The sequence below is a fragment of the Bufo bufo genome, chromosome 2 (genome assembly GCF_905171765.1).
Source record: "Bufo bufo chromosome 2, aBufBuf1.1, whole genome shotgun sequence".
NCBI lineage: Eukaryota > Metazoa > Chordata > Amphibia > Anura > Bufonidae > Bufo > Bufo bufo.
In genome coordinates, this window is record NC_053390.1 from 56,946,113 (window position 1) to 56,966,554 (window position 20,442).

Here is a 20,442-nt window from a genome sequence, read left to right on the forward strand (position 1 = left end):
ATGAGCGAGGTCAATGCAAGGAACAAGCTGCGTGATTTCCTGTTCTGACGTCTTCTCCTCCCACAGGATCACATGGTATAATGATTTATAATGCTGTGTGTCCCTTCCAGACCTCGATCTGCTAAATTACACTGACGGCATTATATGAGAATAATTCAGTAGATTCGAGGTCTGGCAGGGAGACACAGAATTATAAATCATTATAATGCCATACGATGCAGTCAGAGGTGTTGTCTGGTTTATATCATTATGGCACCCTGCGGTCAGTCTCTGCAGGCGCTGGGTCATACCTGGGGGGTTATCTCCTGTCCGGTTGCCTTCTGTAAAGTGTTCTATGTCTTTCTCTATGTTGCAGCCCTCCAGCGCTCTCCGCACCTCTTCACACATCTAGAAAGGAGAGAGCTGCATGTTACCACCAGTGCTCCTCTTCCCGCTCTTGCAGGTAGGTACAGTCACTTTTGGGGTCATTTATCAAACTGGTGTAAAGTAGAATTGGCTTAGTTGCCCATAGCAACCAATCAGATTCCACCTTTCATTTTGGACAGCTCGTTTGGAAAATGAAAGGAGGAATCTGATTGGTTGCTATGGGCAACTATGCAAGTTCTACTTTACACCAGTTTGATAAATCTCCCCCATTTGTCTCCATTTTCTCATCTCCATAGAAGTAGGTGAGAAATGTCTCTTACTCTTACCCCATCGCTGGTGACACACTGCTGGGACAGCTGATTGACGTGCGTCCACGCCGCATTCCTGTAATAGTTTATCCGGTCCCACTCCTGGTTCTCAAAGAACTGGAAGCAAGATGGAAAAAGTAATGTAATATACTGGACATTACCATCAATACAGACAGATTATCTATCTGTTTATATCCATCCCATTCGTTCTCTCTAATTATTTTAATGGGAACAGCAGGCGGTCTCATGACTTAGTATAAAGGCCAGTACAGACATGTGCGGCTCCGTAAAATCACGATTACCTTAACAGTTGTGTGACATTAAAGGGGTTATCCAACCCCTGAATGAAATGCTCCCCCATATGCCCGGCCCCTCACACACAATGTACTTACCTGGCTCCCCGACACCCGCGTCGCTTCATGCGGAACATCCAGCGCGGGGGGGGGGGCAGCCAATAGCAGGCGTGACAGGAATGTGCCTCCCTAGCATCGCGGGTGACGCTAGGGAGGCTCGTTCCCGTCAACGTCTGCTATTGGCTGACCCTCCCTGATGCCGGGTGTTTTTTCTTCCGCGTCACAGGGAGATGCAATGGCGTCAGAAGCGACGCGGGTGCCGGGGAGCCAGGTAAGTACATTGTGTGGGAGGGTTCCAGGCATATGGGGAAGCAGTTCATTCAGGGGTTGTCATCTCATACGTTGGGGGCATATCGCTAGGATATGCCGCTAATGTTTGATAGGTGCGGGTCCCAGAGGACCCCTTTCTCTAGAAGGGAGCCCGCAAAGTGAAGGAGAGCGCACCGCGTATGCGCGACCGCCCCCCATTTCTATGGGACTGTTGAAACTTGCTCAGTACTGTCTCGGCTAATTCCATCAGCCCCATAAAAGTGAATAGACCAGTAGTCGCACTTGCCCGGTGTGCTTCCCGTTCATTTCTGTGGGACTTCCCAAACAGCTGCCTATTTTCAGAACTCCCATCGAAGTGAATGGCAACTGTGCATGCGCGATGCGCTCTCCTTCACTTTGCGGGCTCTGTTTCAGAGATAGCTGGGGGACCCGCACCTATCAGACATTGGTGGCATATCCTAACGATATGCCACCAATGCTTGACATGACACAACCCCTTTTAATGACCATCACATACAGTTGCAAGAAAAAGTATGTGAACCCTTTGGAATGATATGGATTTCTGCACAAATTGGTCATAAAATGTGATCCGATCTTCATCTAAGTTACAACAATAGACAATCAGTCTGCTTAAACTAATAACACACAAAGGATTAAATGTTACCATGTTTTTATTGAACACACCATGTAAACATTCACAGTGCAGGTGGAAAAAGTATGTGAACCCCTGGATTTAATAACTGGTTGAACCTCCTTTGGCAGCAATAACTTCAACCAAACGGTTCCTGTAGTTGCAGATCAGACGTGCACAACGGTCAGGAGTAATTCTTGACCATTCCTCTTTACAGAACTGTTTCAGTTCAGCAATATTCTTGGGATGTCTGGTGTGAATCGCTTTCTTGAGGTCATGCCACAGCATCTCAATCGGGTTGAGGTCAGGACTCTGACTGGGCCACTCCAGAAGGCGTATTTTCTTCTGTTTAAGCCATTCTGTTGTTGATTTACTTCTATGCTTTGGGTCGTTGAACTGTTGCAACATCCATCTTCTGTTGAGCTTCAGCTGGTGGACAGATGGCCTTAAGTTCTCCTGCAAAATGTCTTGATAAACTTGGGAATTCATTTTTCCTTCGATGATGGCAATCCGTCCAGGCCCTGACGCAGCAAAGCAGCCCCAAACCATGATGCCCCCACCACCATACTTCACAGTTGGGATGAGGTTTTGATGTTGGTGTGCTGTGCCTCTTTTTCTCCACACATAGTGTTGTGTATTTCTTCCAAACATCTCCACTTTGGTTTCATCTGTCCACAGAATATTTTGCCAGTACTGCTGTGGAACATCCAGGTGCTCTTGTGCAAACTGTAAACGTGCAGCAATGTTTTTTTTGGACAGCAGTGGCTTCCTCTGTGGTATCCTCCCATGAAATCCATTCTTGTTTAGTGTTTTACGTATCGTAGATTCACTAACAGGGATGTTGGCATATGCCAGAGACTTTTGTAAGTCTTTAGCTGACACTCTAGGATTATTCTTCACCTCATTGAGCAGTCTGCGCTGTGCTCTTGCAGTCATCTTTACAGGACGGCCACTCCTAGGGAGAGTAGGAGCAGTGCTGAACTTTCTCCATTTATAGACAATTTGTCTTACCATGGACTGATGAACAGCAAGGCTTTTGGAGATACTTTTATAACCCTTTCCAGCTTTATGCAAGTCAACAATTCTTAATTGTAGGTCTTCTGAGAGCTCTTTTGTGCAAGGCATCATTCACATCAGGCAATGCTTCTTGTGAAAAGCAAACCCAGAACTGGTGTGTGTTTTTTATAGGGCAGGGCAGCTGTAACCAACACTTCCAATCTCATCTCATTGATTGGACTCCAGTTGGCTGACACCTCACTCCAATTAGCTCTTAGAGATGTCGTTAGTCTAGGGGTTCACATACTTTTTCCACCTGCACTGTGAATGTTTACATGATGTGTTAAATAACAACATGGTAACATTGAATTCTTTGTGTGTTATTAGTTTAAGCAGACTGTGATTGTCTATTGTTGTGACTTAGATGAAGATCAGATCACATTTTATGACCAATTTGTGCAGAAATCCATATAATTCCAAAGGGTTCACATACTTTTTCTTGCAACTGTATATTGGCATTGTCAGAGTGCAGTCGCACGGTCAGGTTTCCTTATGCAGTTTTCGAAGCCAAAACCAGGAGCGAATTCAAAAAGGAGAAGTGGTATCTGTCCTTAAGGGCTCATGCACACGAACGTATTTTCTTTCCATGTCTGTTCCATTTTTTTTTCTGCGGACCGAATGCGGAACCATTTATTTCAATGGGTCCACATAAAATAAAATGGAAGTTACTCTGTGTGCATTCCGTTTCTGTATGTCCATTCTGCAAAAAAATAGAACCTGTCCTATTGTCCGCATTACGGACAAGGATAGGACTGTTCTATTAGGGGCCAGCTGTTCCGTTCCGCAAAATACGGAATACACCTGGACGTCATCCGTATTTTTTGCAGATCGGTTTTTTGAGGCCCACAAAATACATACAGTCCTGTGCATGAGCCCTGAAGTGTTTGAGCCATGAACTACTTTTCACTGTAAAGCAGGGATCAGCAACCTCCAGCAGTCCAGCTGTTTTGCAACTACAACTCCCAGAATCCTCATTTCACTTTTATGGAAGTTAAAAGAACAGCTGAGCAAGTGTGCATGCTGGGAGTAGTAGTTTCACGGCAGCTGGAGTGCCAAATGCTACTGACCTCTGCTCTAAAATGTATTTTCATCAATTACTGTTAGTTTTTTTTATTTAGTTTTTTTTTTCCAATTTACCTAACTTGCAGTTTTCTCTTATCTCCCATGCTTGAGTCATGTGTCTACTGTCCCATCATGCCTTAGGACATCAGCAGATCATGTGACACTAACCACACCCCTTGTTCTTACCAATGACACTTTCTACGTTAAAAGACTCCAAAACAGGATGTAACCTACGGCAACTGAAAAACGAAACTGATTTGCCACAGGGCGCAATGGTCGGCTAATCACTTTAGAATAAAGCCTCATGCACACGGCCGTTGTTTTGGCCCGCATCCGAGCCGCAGTTTTTGCGGCTTGGATGCAGACCCATTCACTTCAATAGGGCCGCAAAAGATGCGGACAGCATGCCGTGTGCTGTCCGCATCCGTTGCTCCGTTCCGTGGTCCGCAAAAAAAAATATAACGTGTCCTATTCTTGTCCACGCTTTGCAGACAAGAATAGGCAGTTATATTAAAGGCTGTCCGTGCCGTTCCGCAAAATTGCGGAACGCACACGGGCGCCATCCGGGTTTTGCGGACCGCAAAACACACAACGGTCGTGTGCATGAGGCCTAAGGCAGTTTTAATAAAGGGTGGTATTTGGGAAAAGTGATATTTGTGGGGCGGGATACATTTATACCTTCTCTCCTTTCATGATCCACTCCTGATTTGGGATTCTAAAACAGCATGAGGAAACTTGTGGCTTTACCTTTAAATTCTTGCAATCCTCGGAAATTGAGCTGGACTTTTTCTCCTATTTGGAATACATTGAGACTGTGTGACCATTACCACTGAGCCGTAACTTATGTCCATGTTCACATGCAGCAGTAAATGTTTACCACAGAAATAGAGAGAGGTGGAACAGCAGCTAGCATGCTAGGGGTCCCAGGAGCCATACCACCACAGATCAGATACTTGGGAGAACCACTTTAAGGTGTATGGGGGGGGGGGGGTGCTTCTATTACCTCTGGTAGTGGCTTATAGTCCTCTACCCACTGAAAACACCTGCCCGGCCATGTCAGGAGGGTTATTGATGGCCTTGCATTTAAAGAAGAACTCCTGCAAAAAAATGTATTCTTTGACCTGCTAGAAAGGTACATGATGTAATCTGCTCACCAGTGACTGTATTCTTGAGTTATAACCTCCCTTCTGATCCTCAGCTGTGTCATGTGACCAACACTCTAATCTCCAACTGACACAAGACAGGAAGTCGGTTACTTCTCTATTCATTCCTATGAGACTGATGTTGAGGTTCCCATAGGAATACATAGAGAAAGAGACTTCCTGTCCAGACATAAGATGCTGTGTTATTTGGAGAGTCTGATTGCTGGTCACATGACACAGGTGAGGATCAGAAGGGAGGTTATAACTCACAAATACAGTCACTGGTAAGAAGATTACCTTCATTTCAGATTACATCATGTACCTTTCTAGCAGGTCAGAGAATAAAAAATTTTTGCGGGAGTTCTTATTTAAATTCTGCCAAACCTTTTTGTCTGTGAATTTTCCCCCTTTGTGGTGCAACGTGTGACATCTTGTGGGTTTGAACATTGGCTGCAAGCCCTCAAATACGTCACGTCCTCACACAGGATAAGTCAGGATCATCAATGGTGGTACGTTACCATACAAGCCGTAATGTGCTCCTTCTGCCAGTCTTCCCGTACTTTATCCAGCTGAATAATATTTAGCTGGTAGGTTTTATCTGGAAAAAATGAGACGGCAACATCATCAGCCCCATGGTTTCTTAAAAGGCCAGACTCACTCCTACACATGTGCAAGGTCTAAAAGTGGAAAGCCTGGGCTTCAAATCTTAGTGACCCTCCGGCTCAAGAAAATAAATTCCCATTAACTGGGGAACACACAGAACACTTATCTGGTGACCTTTTTTTCAGCTGAAGGTCCGCCAGTTCCTGGGCTCCTCTGCTGCCATCCAAGATGGACGTACCATGTCTTAGCCTACTTGATGTCTACTGTGCATTTAGTAGTCCAAGACACTTCATGCTCCTCTCTGGTTGGCCAACACTGCTCACGTGAGCGCTGCTGGCCAATCTGAAGGAAGTGCACAGTGCGCACCAGGTAATCTGTGAAGCGGTGCGACCCTCTTGCATGTCTGAATAGAAGCCTGGAAAAGATGAAAAGGAGGTCACCAGGTAAGTGTTGTGTTCATACCCCAGTAAGTCTATTCCGTAATATTTCCACATGTCCGCAAAATACGGAAGGTATGTTTCCACTTGTCTTCCATTTTTTGTGGATTCGCAAAAAATGGAGAGCATCATTTTTAATAAAGATTTAAAGGTGACATGATGGGGCATTATAGTTTGTGGACACGGATCTGCAAAATACAGATTGCATATGGAGCACATTCTGTGTGCAATCCGCATTTTTGCAAGTGGCCTCCAGTCCTTCATGGGCCATAGTTAGTTAGAATCCGCTGACTTGATGTTGTGTTTCATCTTTCCTTTGCTCTATATATTCAGTTACTTGCCCGCTTATGTCACCCGCACCTCCCCAGAATTTGCCCTTTTCATACCAGAGACAGCAAACATTTTTACTGTTGATCTGAATTACTCTTATCTTGAGAATTAATTACAGTCTGAGTCTTCAACTCACTAAACACTGTGCCAGTCGCTGCACCCGTGCCTTTACCCTGTGCCAGTCGCTGCACCCGTGCCTTTACCCTGTGAAGGTCCTTGCACCCGTGCCTTTACCCTGTGCCAGTCTAAACATGACCTCCATCATCTCTGTCTAGCACCTGAACTGTTCTCTCCATTCTAAAAAATGATCTAAAACTAACCTCCGGCTCCTCCATAATCCACACTTTCCACTCCCGTCTCCAAGACTGCACCCGTTGTCTGGAATGTCCTATCCCAGACAATGCCCAGCTCCTATAGATTGGGAGCACGGGCCTCACTCCTATTGTGTGATTTGTAGATTAGTAGGTTACTCTGTAATGTCTGCAGAATATGCTGGCGCTATAGAAATAAAGAACAGAAGTAGTAGTCTGGTCCTGAGGGAGCCCCATAAGAAGACCCCAGTATTATAAATGGCACATGGGAGGTGGAGGGGCCCCTGTTGGATTTTGAATTAGGGCCCAGGAGCTTCCAGTTAGAGACTGTACAACCCCTCAGCATTGCAAGTCTGGGTAGTTTCATCTCCAAATACAGTTATTATATAATTAAAATAAAGACTTACCTGCGTCTTCGACCATCACTTTTGAGTGCGCTAGTTTTGCATAAATCTGCATCAGATAACAAGAAAGGTAAATCGGAGGGTAAGTAAGATGGATTCAGACCTCAGAGCAGCCCCAAACTGCAGGTGCCCTGTCATGGTCAATATGTCTGTGGCAGGTTGGTGCTGTTTTAGGTTTGTAGGTACAGTGCCTTTCAAAAGTATTCACCCCCCTTGATTTCTTTTTTAGTATTTTGGTGCCTCACAACCTGGAATTAACATGGATTGTTTGAGGATTTGCATCATTTCATTTACAGAACATGTCCACAACTATGAAGATGTTTTTTGTTTTTCTTTTATTGTGAAGCAAACAACAAATTGGACAAAATAACAGAAAAAGTCAATGTGCAGAACTATTCACCCCCCTAAAGTCAATACTTTGTAGAGCCACCTTTTGCGGCAATCACAGCTCCAAGTCGCTTTGGATAAATCTCTATGAGCAGTTGCCACATCTTACCTCTGGGATTTTTGCCCGTTCCTCCTTGCAAAACTGCTCCAGCTCCTTCAAGTTGGATGGTTTGCACTTGTGAACAGCAATCTTTAAGTCTGACCACAGATTTTCTATTGGATTGAGATCTGGGCTTTGACTCGGCCATTCCAACACATTTACATGTTTCTCCTTAAACCACTCAAGTGTTGCTTTAGCCGTGTGTTTGGGGTCATTGTCCTGCTGGAAGGTGAACCTCCATCCTAGCCTCAAATCACACACAGAATGGTACAGGTTCTGCTCAAGAACATCCCTGTATTTAGCACCATCCATCTTTCTCTCAACTCTGACCAGTTTCCCAGTCCCGGCTGCCACCACCATGTCTCACTGTGGGGACGGTGTTCTTTGGGTGATGTGATGTGCTGGGTTAAATTTTCGTCTCATCAGACCAGAGCACCTTCCTCCATACATTTTGGGGGTCTCCCACATGCCTTTTCGCAAACTCACAACGTGGCTTTTTGTTTTTAGCTGAAAGTAATGGCTTTCTTCTGGCCACTCTGCCATAAAGCCCAACTCTATGGAGCGTACGGCTTATTGTCGTCCTATGTACAGATCCTCCAGTCTCTGCTGTGGAACTCTGCTGCTAATCCAGGGTTACCTCTGTGCTGCCTCTCTGATTAATGCCCTCCTTGCCCGGTCCGTGAGTTTTGGTGGGCGGCCATCTCTTGGCAGGTTTGCTGTTGTGCCATGTTCTTTCCATTTGGTTATGATAGATTTGATGGTGCTTCTGGGAATCATCAAAGATTTGGATATTTTTTTTATAACCTAACCCTGACTTATACTTCTCAACAACATTGTCCCTTGTTTGGAGAGTTCCTTGGCCTTCATGGCAGTGTTTGGTTAGTGATGCCTCTTGCTTAGGTGTTGCAGCCTTTGGGGCCTTTCAAAAAAGCTGTGTATATGTAATTACAGATCATGTGACCCTTAGATTGCACACAGGTGGACATCATTTCACTAATTATGTGACTTCTGAAGGTAATTGGTTGCACCAGAGCTTTTTATGGGCTTCCTAACAAAGGGGGTGAATACATACGCACATGCCAATTTTCTGTTTTCTATTTCTAAACAATAGTTTTATTTATATATTTTTCTCATTTCACTTCAGCAACTTAGACTATTGTGTTCTGATCCATCACATAAAATTCAGATTAACAAAACATTAAACAAAAGGCTTTAAAAAAGGTAAGGGGGGTCAATACTTTTGCAAGGCATTGTAGGTAGACACCTGTTGGTTGTTACACTTTTCTATTCCTCTTGTTTTGATAAATCATCCCCTAGTATTGGTATTGGTAGATATATAGTCAGTACTTTCCTATGCCTAAGGGCTCCTGCACACTACCGTATCCGTTTTTGCAGTCCGCAAATGGCAAATCTGCAAAACACAGATACCGGCCATGTGCATTTTGCGGGAACGGTACATCATGCCCTTTGTAGAACTGTCCTATGTTAATAGCTCATTTGCATCCCTTTCTTCACAGAATTCCAGAGGAGCATGTAGTCTCCTTACACCGATTAAGGCCCCCCCCCAAGGAGAGATAGTAACCCCCAAATCCTTGCCTGCAAAACAGACAAGGATAGGACATGTTCCAACTTTTTTGCAGGGCCGCAACCATGTGCTGTCCGCATATTTTGCAGCCCCATTGAAGTGAATGGGTCCACATCCGACCAGCAAAAAATGCGGATCAGATGCCGACCAAAACCACGGTCGTGTGCATGAGCCCTCAAGCTGGCCATACACCTTAGACAAGGCTCAGGTGTGTGGCAATGGACTCTCCACCGCATACGCCGAACACCAACAGAACCCAATGGGACCCACTGACTATAATGGGGTCCTTCCAGTTTGCCAGACAAAATACCACTTCATGCTTTGTCCTACTTCTTTGGCGTTGTTTGTCCTGCCTTGTGCTGGACTCTACAATGGAGGACCCTAATGGAACCTCCGTTGCAAATGTGAATGCAGCCTTAGATCTAAACCCACTGATTTTGGTGGGATCAACCAGCTATCCAAGGTCTATGGAGGCTTGTGGGATGTCAACATGTCCAATCCTTTTGTTCTCGGGGAAATAAGCAGCTGCCAGAGGTGTCCGGCAGCAACTTTCTCCCTCTTGCCATTCACAACACATACGTGCTCAGCCGAGGATGCATGTGCATAGGGACAGTGGGAGAGACAGCTGTCAGTTATCTTACCTGTATGGCCGCTACATCCTACATTCACACTAACTTTAAAACCATCCGGCAGAGTTCATCATATCCTGCATAGCCGAAAATGGCTGGAGCACCGCCAGGCCCATTGACTAGAATAGGACCGTGCGGGGATCCGGCCTGTTTTTCGGTATTAGCGTCAGGATTCGGCCAGACAAAAATGCTCATCTTGACCAAGCATGCATGTGTTCTGAATGGGGAGAGGGGAGTAAGTTGTCTCCCCATGAACAAAAGGATTGGGCATGTTGAAGTCTAACTGCTTGATCCTCATTTCCCCTGACATCAGCACCCCCCCCCCATCCCCCCCATACATATGGTCCCGCCATAATTCATGTGTTTGGCTGACATTAATCTAATGGGGGTCATTTACTAAGACCGGGTTTTTACGACAGTCTTAGATTCCCCCTATGCTGGCTAACTCATGACGATTTCATAAATTAGGTCAACTTATGGCAGTCCTGTGCCTAGCGAAAAAAGTACTGGAGTAGTATTCGCCAACAGGTACGCATGTTTACAGCTCCACCCCCGTCCTTCCCAACACGGCGTAAAACCGGCGGTGCAACTAAATATTGTCGCACGGCCGGGCAAAAAATGGACTTGCAACTATTTTTATGACTAAAATAGTCGCAAGTCCATTAATAAATGACCCCCAATGTGTATGGCCAGCTTTAGGATGTATTCACACATGGCAGATTTGTCATTTCTGTGACTGTCCTATTCATCTGGGTAGGGCTTTTAGAAATCCATGTGCTTGCTGCAGAAACATCCCAGTTCAGGTGTATGGAACGGACTTTCAGATGCGCACATTTCTGCAACAAACCTGCCGTGTGTGAATACACCCTAAACGCTGAGTGACCCTAAATGCCACGGTACTGGCATGTGGCCCTTCTCCGCACTTGTTACAATACCTTGTCCTGTTGCTTTTGATTCATGTTGTTTTTGTTGCAGCGGGAGACGTTCCCCTCGGCTTCCTCCTTCTCCCGACACCTCTGCTCATACGCCTTCTTACTCTGAGGGGGATCAGCCGAAAGGAGGAGATCAGTTTTCAGCCTTCATTGACTGAGACTGGTGGTACTGTCCACATACGTATGCAGTAAGGGTCCATTCACACGTCCGCAACGTGTTCCGCATTTTGCTGACCGCACATTGCCGGCACTAACAGAATATGCCTGTTCTTGTCGGACAAGAATAGGACATGTTCTATTTTTTTCGGGAACAGAATTGCGAACCCGGGAGTGCGGTTCCCATAGAAATGAATAGGTCCGCAATTTCGTTCTGCAAAATGCGGAACGAAATTGCGGACGTGTGATTGGACCCTAAGAAGGATAATCACACTTACAGGGTGGGTTCATTGCTTACAGGGCCTGTCCTATAGGGTTTGGGATAAGTGTCTGATCGGCAGGGGTCCGACTGCTGGGTTCCCCGCTGATCACTAGAACGGAGGTCTGTCTTTCCCCATTTGGAGCGGCAGACACACGTGCAGGCTCCCTGTCTAACTGTATGGGACTGCAAGACTTTCCTGACTAGTAGACCCTTCTAGATTACTGGTGACACCATTGATGGCGGGGGGCCCAATCTTTGTCCCTGCTGTCTGCGTATCTGTGTGCACAGTGTCAGGCACAAGCATGTACTAATCAGGTTGCCACTGGGACCCCCACCAATAACAAGGACTGAGTCCTGTGTCGCCTGATTCACTGGTCACACGACCATGCCAGTCGGTGCTTATGGGACTGACAGAGATGCAGTCGTTGAGGACGGTGCTCAACTGTCTCTATCAGTCCCATAGATATTGAATGGAGCCATAGTGTGGATGTGTGACCACCACTACATTCAAATAGGGTACATGGTGGTCGGACCCTCAGCATACTTTCTTAACATTCCTTTAACTATAGGTGAAAGCTCCGGTGGACGGGACCGTGAGAGTGCGCATAGGCACACATGTGCTTGCAATGCGGCTGCGCTGCGTTTGAATACCGCACGGCTGTACAGGCCGCAGCGGGCTCTGAATAAACTAATGATGCCACACTGTTTAGTCGTTCTGTATTGTTAAATGTCCGCACGCCACCTTCAATGCCCAGTGCGTGCCCATTAACAATACAGACTCGCTGAACAGTGCGGTCTCATTAGTTTAATTAGAGACTGCTGCAGCCTGTGCGGCCACGTCACAAGTGCCACACAACTGCACCGTGTGGTCGTAGCCTTACAGCAGTCTCCAGGGCAGTGGATGTTCTCCAGATGTTGCAAAACTATAACTCCCTGCATGCGTTGACATGCTGGGAGTTGTAACAGCAACAGCTATATAGCCCCAGGTTGAAAACTGCCGCTCTGGGATCACCATGTTGGCGGTATTATAATTACACTGCCATACTTACGTCCACAGTCCTCTTGTACTGGAGCTGTCTCTGCTTGTGAATGCTATCCATGGCAGCTTCTATCTGCAAAGAATATTTGAAGGTTTACACGGGTAGCCACGTCTTTTTTTTTGTTTTTTTTGGGTCACGGTTCAATTTAGATTTTTTTTCCTGCCACATTAAAATCAAGTGATGAGCATCCTCTGCTAGTGGCCAAGCCGTGTCTATTTGGTGCCCTCTACGTCTGATATTACTCAGCAGCTGAAATACGATCTACAAATGGATAGAGTGGAGACGGAAAGGCATGGGGAGTGTAAAGTTGCCAGTTTCTTTAAGAAATGGCAGCCATTTCTCCAGCCGAGATACAGGAAGCGTCTTGCACCATCTGACCATGTAGGTCAAAACCCAACTTACAAAGAGTCGGGGGGGTTGCTTCTTTTTAGATAGCTTTAGAATGTTCTTTCTATCTCCTCCTAGAATACACAATGGATCCTGGATACTTGCTGCTTTAATTTCTAAAAAACACACCATAACTGTAACGGGGAGCTGGCGACGCGCTTTCTTCTTGCAGCGCCTTCATGGGGACCACGCGCCTCCTCAGCGCGGCCGGCGTTCCCCTAGACTACGAGCAGCAGGGAAGCTGAGCGCCAATAATGATGAATCGGCGCTCGGCTGAGTTGGGCTGTCTAATGTGAGTCACGTGACGCTGGCCAAGTCATGTGACTTACCAGTCAGGGCTATTTAAACAGGCAGCCTGCTGGCCACAGGTTGCCTGTGATTGGTCTAGTTACCCTCACCAGTTTCTTTATATATTCAGACCTTGCTTGTTTTTCCCTCGCTACCTCCATTTGTACTTGACGTGACCTCTTCGTTTCCGACCTCGGCTTTGTTTGTGGCCTTGCTATTCTGTTTTTCCCTGTGTACTGCGTGACCTCCTGGTCTTGGACTTTTGCTTCCCTGACTCTGTTCACGGTTTTCCTTTGCTTTTAGGCCCCTGCACGTATTTAAGCTAGGGACTGCCGCCAAGTTGTACGCCGTCAGATAGGACGGGTCGTGCAAGTAGCTAGGGACAGAGGTGCGGGTCGAGTCCAGGGCTGCACTCTTTCCTTCCTACCGTGACAATAACCACCTCACAGATGTTCTCTTTATGTTTTCTCTTTGCTCTCTCATGCACCTAAACGCAGAAAAATAAAAAGTTTGATTCCCCCGCAGGCCATATGTAAATGAAGTTTTTGAAGGGAAGGGGGCACAGGTTTCTGGCTTGTCAAGCACGCTGTGCCCCCTTCCCATTGATGGGCTCGGTTCTAATTTCAAGTACAATTTCAGCCTGAAATCTCACGCATGCGCTGTATTGTCATGATTCTGGCGCCTGCGCGTTGTTCCTTGCTGCTGTGTACTTGTCTTAAAGGGGGTCTGTCATCTACTTTTCACACTCTACACCGCTTATATTGCCTTCTTGCGCGCACACACACGATCATAATGGTACCTTTTGTTGTTTTAGTCGGACTTTCTAAAGCTGAGGAAATCGGCTTCCTGCGCATGCGCACTGCTGCAAAAAAAGCTGATGCCCTCATTGGTTATCACAGTGCAAATGCCCAGGTCCGGCGGTGAACTGTGCGCGTGCGGAAGAGGATTATGTAAAATGATTACAGGGCTGGCCAGACGAGACTGAGGAGAAGTTAGGCCACTTTCACACGAGCGAGTATTCCACGTGGGTGCAATGCGTGATGCAAACGCATTGCGCTCGCACTGAATCCGGACCCATTCATTTCAATGGGTCTGTGTACATGAGCGTTGGTTTTAGGGCTGAAACGATTACTCGATTGAATCGAGTAATTCGACACAAAAAAAATCATCGATGCCAATTTTTTGCATCGAGGATTCGTTTGTGTGATGTGATCACGGAGCGGGAGTGAAGCGCTTGCTATTACTTACCGCTCCGTGGTCACCCGCCGGACCGTACCGCGCTACACTGGATCCTGACACATCGTCAGGTCATATTGCACGTCAGCGCGTACCATGACCCGACGCTGTGTGACGTCAGGATCCAGTGCAGCGCGCGGAGAAGAAGAGGAAGGAGCTGTGGAGCGGCGCCCCTACAGGAAAGGTAAGTATTTTATTTCACTGGTGCTGGGTACATGGCACTGAAGGGGGACAGACGGCAATGGATGGCATGGAGGGGCAGATGGCACTGGGGGACATGGAGGTGCTGATCTGATGGCACTGGGACATGGAGGGGCTGATCTGGGGGAGTGGGGGACATGGAAAGGCTGATCTGATGGCACTGGGGGACATGGAGGGGCTGATCTGATGGCACTGTGGGACATGGAGGGGCTGATCTGGGGGAGTGGGGGACATGGAGGGGCTGATCTGGGGGAGTGGGGGACATGGAAAGGCTGATCTGATGGCACTGGGGGAGTGGGGGACATGGAGGGGCTGATCTGATGGCACTGGGGGAGTGGGGGACATGGAGGGGCTGATCTGATGGCACTGTGGGACATGGAGGGGCTGATCTGGGGGAGTGGGGGACATGGAGGGGCTGATCTGGGGGAGTGGGGGACATGGAAAGGCTGATCTGATGGCACTGGGGGACATGGAGGGGCTGATCTGATGGCACTGGGGGACATGGAGGGGCTGATCTGATGGCACTGGGGGACATGGAGGGGCTGATCTGATGGCACTGGGGGACATGGAGAGGCTGATCTGATGGCACTGGGGGAGTTGGGGACATGGAGGGGCGGATCCGATGGCACTGGGGGACATGAAGGGGCGGATCCGATGGCACTGGGGGACATTGAGGGTGCTGATCTGATGGCACTGTGGGATATGGAGGGGCTGATCCGATGGCACTGGGGGAGTGGGGGACATGGAAAACATTCTATTAATTCATTTTTTTCTTATTAGAGTATTCAATTAATTGTAAAAAATAATTGATAGAATACTCAATTACTAAAATAATAGTTTACTGCAGCCCTAGTTGGTTTTCACACATCACTTGTGCGTTGCGTGAAAATCGCAGCACGTTCTATATTCTGCGTTTTTCATGCAACGTTGGCCCCATAGAAGTGAATTGGGCTGCATGCATTTTTCACGGATGGTTGCTAAGAGATGTTGTTTGTAAACCTTCAGTTTTTTTATCACATTAATCGCATTGCACCTGCGAGATAAAAACTGAACTAAACACAATCGCAGGCAAAATCGCGCATTTTTCACTGAACGCATCTGCAATGCATCTAGACCTAATCCGCTCACGCTCGTCTGTGAGGGGCCTTAGAAGCACACAGAAAACGCCAAGGGGCCCGGGCACTTACAGCCAGAACGCCCCCTTGCGAGTGCTTATTTGCATCCCATTAAAACCTTGTTTTTACAGCTTTATAAAAATCGGACTAAAATAGAAAAAGGTAGCGTTATAGTCATGTGTGTAACGTGCGCAGGCTCACCAGTGCACGAGCGTGCCGCAAAACAATGCAGTGCGTATACGTCACTAACAGGACCAGGAGCTGTGTTTGGCGCGCTGAAGCACATGAGTCTGCGCATTCAGTCGCTTAAGACAAATACACAGCAGCAAGGAACAATGTGCAGGTGCTGGAATTATAACAATACAGCGCATGCGTGAGATTTCTGGCTGGAATCGTACATGAAATTAGAACGGAGCCCATCAATCCAATGTGAAGAGGTGGGAAGGGGGCGCGCGCTAAAAGTCAACCTATTTGTTTCAGTAGATATCTATCGGCCTCTAGAGCCAGATACAGAATTGGGCAATGTACTTCCATCACCTCAACATGCGGGACATATGGAAAGGACTGTCTGAAGTGCACAGAGCTTGACCCACCATAGTCACACTGTCATCTGACAGAGGGTCCCTCCTCTCGTTCTGACAGACCCTTGCAGTGCTGCATGAAGTCCACCACCTATGACCACATCCATGTCATTCATTAGGCCCCCCTCATAGGAACCACCCTGAGCAGTTTCTCTAGTGCACATCGGATTTGGTCTCATCAGCGTTACGTGAAGTGGAGGAAGTTTTTTTTTTTTCTTGCAATTCATTGTTTGCATAGAATTATCTGGATGTAGATATGAGCTGCACAACTCTCCAGTTCCTCATTGTCACCAGACTCTGTGAAAGTGAAGTTCATGAACTGCTCACATTGCGATATGGTGAAAGAGGAAACACGTCCCTCCGCTCCGCCGTCCACCGCACTATTCCCTCTGACTAACAGCCGGACTGTAGGTCGCTCACCGCATTACTCACTTCACTCCGCTATTGCCTGGGGATATGCTGCACCATTCCTAGTATGCAGTCTTAAGACTAAGTTCTAACCTTGCAGCAATGGTGGCAATGCTATTATATTCTACATATAGAATACTACAACCCCCAACAGGACCTGACCACTGGGCCTGTTCATAATACATTGCTATTATACTAAGGCTACTTTCACACTTGCGGTAGCCTTTTCCGGCGGGGGGACAGCCTGCCGTCTCCGTGCTACCGCAAGTCCATTGTGCTGGCCCCATTCACTATGATGGCGGCGGGCCGGAGGTCAGGCCGCAGCACGGCAAACATGCCGAGAGGCGGCTGGAATAAAACTACACTGCCTCGGAAAAACCTGCTGGAAAAGGCTATCGCCAGTGTGAAAGTAGCCTTAGTTCATAGAACACTACTCCTAGCATGCCTTGAATACTGTGCATGACCATAACGCAATTCTATTATACTCTATACATAGATAACTACGCCTCCCAACATGACATGACCATAACGCAATTCTATTATACTCTGTACATAAAGCACTACAACTCCCAACATGACCCGTCCAGTGGACATAACTATAAAACAATTCTATTATACTCTATACACAGAGGACTACAACTCCCAACATGACCTGACCACTGGATATAACTGTAAAACAATTCTATTGCACTCTAGACATGGAAAACTACAACCCCCAACATGACCCGAGCACTGGACATGACCACAACACCATTCCGGTCCATGCTATACCACTACATGGCCTCAATCACACGCGGAGCCGCCTGGTTGGTGGCGAGTACCTACGAGCAGTGATGGCGGTTTCTTACCCTCTTGCGCTCTGCCCTCTGCCGCTCCCTGAACTCCTCCATTCTCTTGGCTTCTTCTCGTAGAGTCACCGCCAGCTGAATGTGACACTGAGCGATATTGTCGATTTCTGCCAAAAAGAAACCTCTAATTAAAGGTGAGAGAAGAGTAATCGCCACATTCCAGCCTCGTTACGTCTTCTCCGCACTAATCCAATTATCACCTTCTATCGAGTCGTCAAACCTCCGTTATTATGGAAGATGTCACCTGGTTGTGATCTACCGTTGGCAATACACATTAGATGTACCTCGTCTGAACCCGCTGTATGACCATCTAATGTGTAGGACAGCCTCTCGCGTCTGCCACCAGGGGAGAGAAAGCTTGAGCAGTTCAGTTTCAACATGCCCGATCCTACTGTTCTCTGGGAGATAAGCTGCTGCTACAGGAGTCTGGCGCCTACACCACTCTCCCCATTAAAAACACCTGCATCCTTGGTTGAGCCCAGCGTCTATGTCCCACTCCTCCCAAAACTGTGTATAGCTGTAAGACAGCAGGCTGCAGCAGAAGCCTCCCCCCTCTGCACCGTCTGCAATTAGCTGAGCCCCAAACCATAAGCCATTCCTGAACATGGAAAAGATCAGCAGGAACTTCACCCCTGTGTTGTTTTCTGCAGGATTTCTGATTCAGAAACATCCAGTAAACCGACCTCCCCAACTGTCCCGGATCTGAAAACGGCGAGATGGGACAACCCCTTTAATGAGGAAGCAGATTCCAGATAGCAGGCAATTTTATGAACTGTAATAATTAATTTTTTTTTACAGTTTTTTTGTTTTATCTTTCAAAAAAAATAAAAAATAACTTTGACTTCATGGAAACCATCAACAAGAACATTTAAAAGCTGTCAGCAAATCTTATCGTGGCTTTTTTTATTTTATTGTAATTTAAAATTTTTGCAGATCAGCAGAATGAAAGCACCAATAAACCAAATAGACTCACAGCTCATTGAAAGTGCTCCACCATTATAATAAGTAATAAGAACAAAAGATCAGTCATCAGCAGCTTGTTGATGGTTTCCTGGCTCCAACATTTTTTTTTCAACAGTATCTGACACGTCTATTAACAAATCTGATTGTGTAGGGACATGCCTATTTCAGAAGGGGAATGGTAACACCCAGTTATACTGTGTATTTATTTATTTTTACTTTCCGGTAGGGATAACAGAGGAACAGCACAATGCAGCATTATGAAAAGATGCCCCAGAATTGTTGTTTAATGGGGAATTAAGTAGTTACTAAAACAGACAAGTCATGGGAAGGTGACGGGTCCTCTTTAGTCTGTCCATTAAGATGTAAACCAGTGCCCTACCTACTGTAGAGGCACCCGCACCATTGGCTGTGGTAGAAAGGGGTCTTTCTCCTAAATATTAAAATTCTGTTTACCTGCAGCTGCCACTAGGGGGAGCTGAGTGCATAAAGAATTATACAAGAGTCCATTGCAAGCAGCAAATTTTACATGTAGTGAGCCCCTGCCCCCTAGTGGTGGCTATAGGCAGCCATAATTGTATCAAAAATGTCTATGACACTAAGAAGTGAAGTGGGGAATTTGGACGTTTTGGCAGAAAAAAAAAAAAACATGGAATTGTGACTCCTGTAAAGTTATATTATGAAGTTATAGGGAACCTGTCACCTTGAGCAGGCAGTCTGCAGGAGGAGCTGAGAAGATTGATATATAGTTTGTGGGGAAAGTATCAGTAAAACTTGTAAATTATACATTTATATCTCTGCTTATTCTGGGCTAAGAAGACCAGTGGGTGATCCTGTGACTGACAGCCGTCTCTGTAGGCACGCTTACTCAAGGAAGGCTGTCAATCAATGACAGCGCCACCCACTGGATTCCTAACCCTAAAATGGTGGACTCCTAACCTCCAAATGGTGAACTCCTAACTCCAAAATGATCAGGAATTTAAATTAATAGTTTACAAATTCTAGTTAATATTTTCCTGCAAAACAACCATATTTTTCGCTTTATAAGACGCACCATATGCTAACAGGCACCTAGGAGGAGAAAAATCTGAAAAATAAATAAAATCTTATTCAGAAGACCTCAGATCAGACCCCTTGTTTTCATTAGACCCCCAGTCTTCATCAGACCCCAATCAATATCAGACCAAACATAATTAAAAGAACTTACCTCTCCGGAGGGCACTGCCACCCTTCCTGCTCTTCCCTCGCCCGCTCTGCACTGTGACCTGCCATTGAACAGCATCAGGTCATGGAGTGCGCACTGTGTGCAGTCAGGACAGGGAGCTGTGAGTAAAGCCAGCACCAGGAATGCTGTATTCACCGCTCCCTACGCCTTCCGCATACTAGTGAGTCCTTCCAGGAAGTGCTCACTAGTATTCGCTTTATAAGACGCACCAACATTTCCCACACACACACTTTTGGAGGAAAAATGTGTTTTATTGGGCGAAAAATACAATCTATATCCTCCTGCTCTATAACAAGCTGTAATAGAGTAATGAGCGAGCACTCATACACTTGGCAACCAGATTGACATGTGCAGAAAATATTTATTATATCCCCATAAAATACAAGTAATAAAATTTATAAGAACAATGTAGCAATAATATACAACATTACAGTCACATATTGTGGTAGATATGATCAACACTATATTCATATGACTCAATAGTGTCGATAAATTCAAAAATATATATCACACCAAGAAACTTCAAGTATATGCTGTTATTTGGGAAGAGGGGGTATTATCTTCTAGCGCTCTATCCCAATTTGGGAAACTGAATGTCACTGAAAATGTTGTAGGTGTATTCACTGGGAGCGCAATATGTTCATAAAGTGTCCACAGGAATCCTGATAACGTGAAAAGTCTCTTATAGCATATCCTTTTAAGCTCGATATGAGCTTTGGATTGGAGAAAACTTTAAATCGATGTTTGGCTTACCGTCTAGCGTCTGCTGTCTCCCTATTGCTTCAATGGAGCTTTAAATATTTGCCGGCTTATTCAGTCGCTCCATACA

At 46.2% G+C, this 20,442-nt stretch overlaps 1 protein-coding gene across 1 annotated transcript in view; it reads right to left on the reverse strand.

Moving 5' to 3' along the window:
- PSTPIP2 (proline-serine-threonine phosphatase interacting protein 2) overlaps window positions 1-20,442 on the reverse strand; it is a 128,285-nt gene that overhangs the window by 8,728 nt on the left and 99,115 nt on the right. Inside the window, exons 5-11 of the mRNA XM_040421141.1 lie at window positions 17,429-17,535; window positions 12,374-12,436; window positions 10,910-11,011; window positions 7,277-7,322; window positions 5,707-5,786; window positions 693-791; window positions 291-387 (exon numbers count right to left, since the gene is read on the reverse strand). Coding sequence (XP_040277075.1) covers window positions 291-387; window positions 693-791; window positions 5,707-5,786; window positions 7,277-7,322; window positions 10,910-11,011; window positions 12,374-12,436; window positions 17,429-17,535 — 594 coding nt within the window. The remainder of the gene's footprint in view (window positions 1-290; window positions 388-692; window positions 792-5,706; window positions 5,787-7,276; window positions 7,323-10,909; window positions 11,012-12,373; window positions 12,437-17,428; window positions 17,536-20,442) is intronic.